We start from the raw sequence: 5746 nt of genomic DNA on the forward strand, positions 1-5746 counted from the left end.
TCCAACATACGGATTTTCCTATAAAATGGACGCACATAACTACTTTTACTGGAGCAAATCTAATCCCTGTTGATTTACATTCGGCGAATTCACTATGGACCTATTTTCTACTTTGACGCAGCACGTGCTGACTCACAAGCCCAGTATTAAGGGCGTTATACCTATGATGGTTTGCTCTGGGCCACTGTATGTGCGCTCACATCTGGCAGCATCTGGAGCATCTCAAGTTTATAAAGTAATCGAACTTCACGCAAATTGCCAGAGTAGAGAGTAGGAGACAGAGAGGAAGGGGCATTTCAAGAGTGGAGTAATTTGGCACCAAAGGCAGGTAAGGCTATACATTTTTAATCGAAATGTTTTTTTGTTGTTGTTTTTTTACCATTAGAAATACATTTTCGTTTTGCGGTACATTGCCTACGTCACAAAGAAACAAGGTAACTTCTTGATGACATCTTTGGAAGATTGATGGGTCAAATAAAAACAAATATATATATGTTTTCATGATAACGCTTTTGTGGTAGGATGTCTTTGGTATTTATAGTTATCTGGAACTTACTTGACATAATGAGGCCCATATTTTTTTATATCTTATAATAAGCAATCCTAAAGGTTAAAATCAAAATCAAATACATTTTATGGACCCCGTATTGTTGCCATAATAATACTTGAAATAATGATTAGCCTTTTTCAATCAATTCACTTAATACAATAAATGAAATCTAATCTTTAATTTAGCCTATTTGTTCCTGTTTCAATATATTTATCTTCAATGTTCATCTTCATTGATTGACAACAGGTATCTAAAGGGGGGAAAATGGAACTGAAACCGTTACTAAGGCAGGTGGGCTCGATAGTCCGTGCCATCCTGACATTCCTCTTTGCCCTGGTGGTGCTGGGGGTGATGGTGTGGGCCTATGTTCAGGGCTTCCAGCTGACCACCTCCCCATACGGCATCATCTCCTTTGGGTTCTATGGCCTCCTGCTGGGGCTCCACGTCCTGGTCCAGAGCTTTTTCGCCTTCGTGGAGCACCGCCGCATGAGGGCCCGAAGCAAGGCCTGCACATTCACCAAGACCATCGGTTTCACTATCTCAGCCTACCAGGAGGACCCAGAATACCTGCGTGAGTGCCTCAACTCCATTCGGGCCCTCAAATACCCTCCAGAGCTGCTGCGGGTCATCATGGTGGTGGATGGGAACTCAGAGGACGACCTCTACATGCTGGAGATGTTCAGGGAGGTGTTTGCAGATCAGGACCCTGGCTGTTACGTGTGGAGGAATAACTACCACACATGGGACCCCACCCAGACCCAGGAGGGGGGCATCCCCGGAGTGATAGGCCCTGCCGGGGATGCTAGTTATGGGCTGGGAGAGGACCCCCAGAGGAGGGAGGTGGAAGATCTGATCAACAGCAGGAGGTGTGTGTGCATCATGCAGAAGTGGGGTGGAAAGAGGGAGGTGATGTACACAGCGTTCAAGGCACTGGGACTCTCGGTGGACTACATACAGGTGAGGAGTTTACTTACATCTCTTTGTTTGGCTCTTGAGATTAGGGAAATACTGTATTTAATATCTCTCTCTCTCTCTCTCTCTCTCTCTCTCTCTCTCTCTCTCTCTCTCTCTCTCTCTCTCTCTCTCTCTCTCTCTCTCTCTCTCTCTCTCTCTCTCTCTCTCTCTCTCTCTCTCTCTCTCTCTCTCTCTCTCTCTCTCTCTCTCTCTCTCTCTCTCTCTCTCTCTCTCTCTCTCTCTCTCTCTCTCTCTCTCTCTTCCAGGTGTGTGACTCTGACACCAAGCTAGACCCCCTGGCTACGGTGGAGCTGTGTAAGGTTCTGGAGAGCAACCAGAAGTACGGGGCGGTGGGAGGAGACGTGATGATCCTCAACCTCAAGGAGTCCTACATCAGCTTCATGAGCAGCCTGCGCTACTGGATGGCGTTCAACATCGAGAGGTCCTGCCAGTCCTTCTTCAACTGTGTCTCCTGCATCAGCGGTCCCCTGGGTAAGGAAATTACACTTTCCTGTGACCGCGATAAACATGAGTCATAACCTTGTTTCTCTTCTTTATGTTACTGGTAGTCATGTAATATTACTATGTTATTTGTATTCATTAACATAACATTTGAATGTACATGCATGTAAACTGCAGTACGATAACATAGATTTGGTTTCATCCTCAGGTTTGTACAGGAATGACCTCCTCCAGCAGTTCTTAGAGTCCTGGTACAACCAGAAGTTCCTGGGGACTCACTGCACATTTGGGGATGACAGACATCTCACCAATCGCATGCTCAGCATGGGCTATGCCACCAAGTGAGTATACATTTCTTCACACATAATCCTCATACACAAATAAACTGAATCACAACACTTTACTGGAGATAAGATGATAATAGACTCATTCATCATCATCCATCCTCTGCTCTCAGATACACGGCCCGCTCCAAGTGTTACACGGAGACGCCAGCCCAGTTCCTCAGGTGGCTCAACCAGCAGACGCGCTGGACCAAGTCTTACTTCCGCGAGTGGCTCTACAACGCCATGTGGTGGCACAAGCACCACCTGTGGATGACCTACGAGTCCATCGTCTCTGGTGTCTTCCCCTTCTTCGTCACGGCCACCATCATCCAGCTGTTCTGGACAGGCACCCTGTGGGACATCCTCTGGGTCCTCTGCTGCATCCAGCTCATCGGCCTGATCAAGGCAGCCTATGCCTGCATCCTGCGCCGTGACCTGGTCATGGTGTTCATGTCTCTCTACTCTGCCCTCTACATGACCAGCCTGCTGCCCGCCAAGTACTTTGCCATCATCACCATGAACAAGAGCAGCTGGGGCACGTCAGGCCGCCGCAAGATGGTTGGGAACTACATCCCCCTGCTGCCTCTGTCGGTGTGGGCGGCCATCTTGCTGGGTGGGTCCTGCTACACCATCTACAAGGAGAGCCAGAAGGGCTGGTTCACGCCGGCTAAGGTCCTAGAGACCAGGTTTCTGATCTACGGCTGTGTGGCGTACGTCTGCTACTGGTTCCTCATGATCTTCCTCTACTGGGTGTGGTTCCGCAGGCTGTGTAGGAAACGCTCCCAAAGTTATGACGTAAGCGTATAGGGACAGTTTTCTGTACAAGGAAAAAAATACTGGATATTTAGTATTTATTTAGTGTTTTGTACATCAAAGATATTTACATTTTTTATGTCATCTTCTGCTACAGTTGCTGTTTGCGAACAGATAACTTTTATACAGCTGCTAAATCAACTGAACCATATCATATATAAATGTATATAATGTACTGTATATGAGAACACTTACCTAGACTCTGGGAAGCTTCATCAAGAATAGTGTCAAAGATGAGAATACATTGGTGATAACTACAGTTTACCGTGCTACTGAAGATGGAGAAAGGAGTTGTTAGTTGTTAAGAGAGTGAATATTTGACATTCAGTTGTCTTTACACATACTTTATAACAGAAACTGTATATGGAAGCAATATAGTATACCTCTCAGGAGTCCTCTCAGCAGTTGATGATAAGACTAATAATCTGTTCTAGATGGCCCTTGATTTGCTGTTGCTTATTTCTACTGACTTCCTAACGAACAAAGTGTTACATTTATTTAATATAAGGATTTGTAATCTCTCTTGAGCACAACATGATTGAACTGTTATTAGATCACGCTGTATATGACTTGATATGTGCCTTACACAACAAAATACCATATCAGACATTGTAGCTTTTCTTTTTTAAAAAAATATCCTTCTCTCAATAATGCACTGGAAATTGGACTGGGATTTATTTTTATTTTTTTAAACATTACCTTGGAAGAAAACTAGCAAAATGTCTTGTGGTTCTAAGTGAAAATATTTATTTCAGTGTAAATAATAGTGACAGACTCCGTAGGAAGACAATTAGACAATCATACATGTGATGTCCACTCCCAGGGATGCGTTGTGAAGCCCTGTGAGATAGACGGACAATGGTTCTGCTGTCATGTTGAGTATAGACATGAGAGATGCACCTGGCTTGGTTTGAACTGAACTGACTGAGCACATCTGTATAAATTCTTCATGCACATTTTTCATTGTATGTGATGATTTCCTTTGTCATATTATTTTGCAAATGTGAATGAATGTATGTATGTTTTGGGAATTTGATAAAAAGGAGAAAATAAAAATTAAGTATTTTATGAAAAGAATGAAGTACAGTAGCCTACTGTTGATTTACTGAGGAGGGATTGTGTTGGCTACCACACCCATCTCTCAATGATCCTATCAATCTAGGATTTTGAAATCAGTGTCTTAATGGTTGCTTCATCTGACTCCACTATCAATGCTAACTATACCCCTGATTTCCCTGACAGTTGATAGGCAAGGTAACCATTGTGGTCAGAAGGGAAGGAAAATACAGTCCTTCCAATGATTTCTACAACCCATAATCTACCATCCTTTATTGTAGCCCCTAATACTGGCCCCTAGTTTACAATGGAACGTCTGCATGATGTACTATCCACTAATGGTTCTGTTGACTGTAGGAAAGACGTGCCATTTCCATTGTGCAACACATGATAATCTGAGAAATGAGAGGTTCTGTTAGAGACATCTATCATCAGGAGGGTCATCGTTGCTCATCAAGAGGTATAATTACTGATGTAGAGTCAACATTTCTGACCTCTCAGGGCAGTTAGAGGGCCAGTTGCTTTGCATTGGTTTCATTTGACTGTTGGAGGGAGGAGAGACCTTTTTTGCTGTTTTTGTACCATACAAACTTTTGATGACAGGTCTGGGTGGGTGGAAGTTCTAAAAGAGTCTGGAAACTGTAATATACAGTTCATTATTCTATAAACTCTATATGAATTGTGTAAGTGACACCCAATTGTTTTTAACACTTATGTAACACTAACAGAGTGTTAAAGAGTCTTGCAGAGAAAATATTAGCTGTGTGAACCACCATTCTGGGGGCAGTAGCCTTAGTAGGTAGTGTTGGGCCAGTAACCGAAAGGTCGCTGGTTTGAATCCCCGAGCCGGCAAGGTTGAAACATCTGGTGTTCTGCCCTTGAGCAAGGCAGTTAACCCCCAACAGCAATTGGTGACGTGGATGTCAATTAAGGAAGTCCCAAGCATCTCTCTGATTTAAAGGGTTTGGGTTGAATGTGGAAGACAATATATAACAGATATATTTCTCTGACAATGATGAATGTTCTTGACTGATTAGAGGTCTTCCATTTATAGATGTGCAACAGCCCGAAATGAACACTACAACAGCTTTATCAACTGGTTAAATAAAAACGACAACAGCTTTATCAACTGGTTAAATAAAAACGACAACAGCTTTATCAACTGGTTAAATAAAAACGACAACAGCTTTATCAACTGGTTAAACAAACACGACAACAGCATTATCAACTGGTTAAACGAACACGACAACAGCATTATCAACTGGTTAAATAAAAATGACAACAGCATTATCAACTGGTTAAACAAACACGACAACAGTGTTATCAACTGGTTAATTAAACACACACGACAACAGCATTATCAACTGGTTAAATGAACATGACAACAGCATTATCAACTGGTTAAATTAGCACGATAACAGTGTTATCAAGTGGTTAAATGAACAGTACAACAGCATTATCAACTGGTTAAATGAACACGGCAACAGCATTATCAACTGGTTAAATTAACACAACAACAGTGCTATCAAGTGGTTAAATGAACACTACAACAGCATTATCAACTGGTTAAATGAACACGACAACA

General features: G+C 42.8%; 1 protein-coding gene across 1 annotated transcript; it reads left to right on the forward strand.

Moving 5' to 3' along the window:
• The first annotated feature begins 260 nt into the window (after nucleotides 1-260).
• LOC139422987 (hyaluronan synthase 1-like) lies at nucleotides 261-4179 on the forward strand. The gene is made up of 5 exons (XM_071174526.1): nucleotides 261-324; nucleotides 797-1507; nucleotides 1771-1996; nucleotides 2175-2307; nucleotides 2424-4179. Exons 2-5 carry the CDS (start codon nucleotides 815-817, stop codon nucleotides 3097-3099), a joined length of 1728 nt encoding a protein of 575 aa, XP_071030627.1. The 5' UTR covers nucleotides 261-324; nucleotides 797-814; the 3' UTR covers nucleotides 3100-4179.
• Nucleotides 4180-5746: the final 1567 nt, after the last annotated feature.

The sequence above is a fragment of the Oncorhynchus clarkii genome, chromosome 2 (genome assembly GCF_045791955.1).
Source record: "Oncorhynchus clarkii lewisi isolate Uvic-CL-2024 chromosome 2, UVic_Ocla_1.0, whole genome shotgun sequence".
In the NCBI taxonomy this organism is placed as follows: domain Eukaryota; kingdom Metazoa; phylum Chordata; class Actinopteri; order Salmoniformes; family Salmonidae; genus Oncorhynchus; species Oncorhynchus clarkii.

Bases quoted from the DNA above. Each gene is read 5' to 3' on its own strand.
- LOC139422987 (XM_071174526.1), top strand. From the start codon at position 815: ATGGAACTGAAACCGTTACTAAGGCAGGTGGGCTCGATAGTCCGTGCC. The intron at 1,997-2,174 runs GTAAGGAAATTA...TTTCATCCTCAG, and splicing joins CTGCATCAGCGGTCCCCTGG to GTTTGTACAGGAATGACCTC. The intron at 2,308-2,423 runs GTGAGTATACAT...CTCTGCTCTCAG, and splicing joins AGCATGGGCTATGCCACCAA to ATACACGGCCCGCTCCAAGT.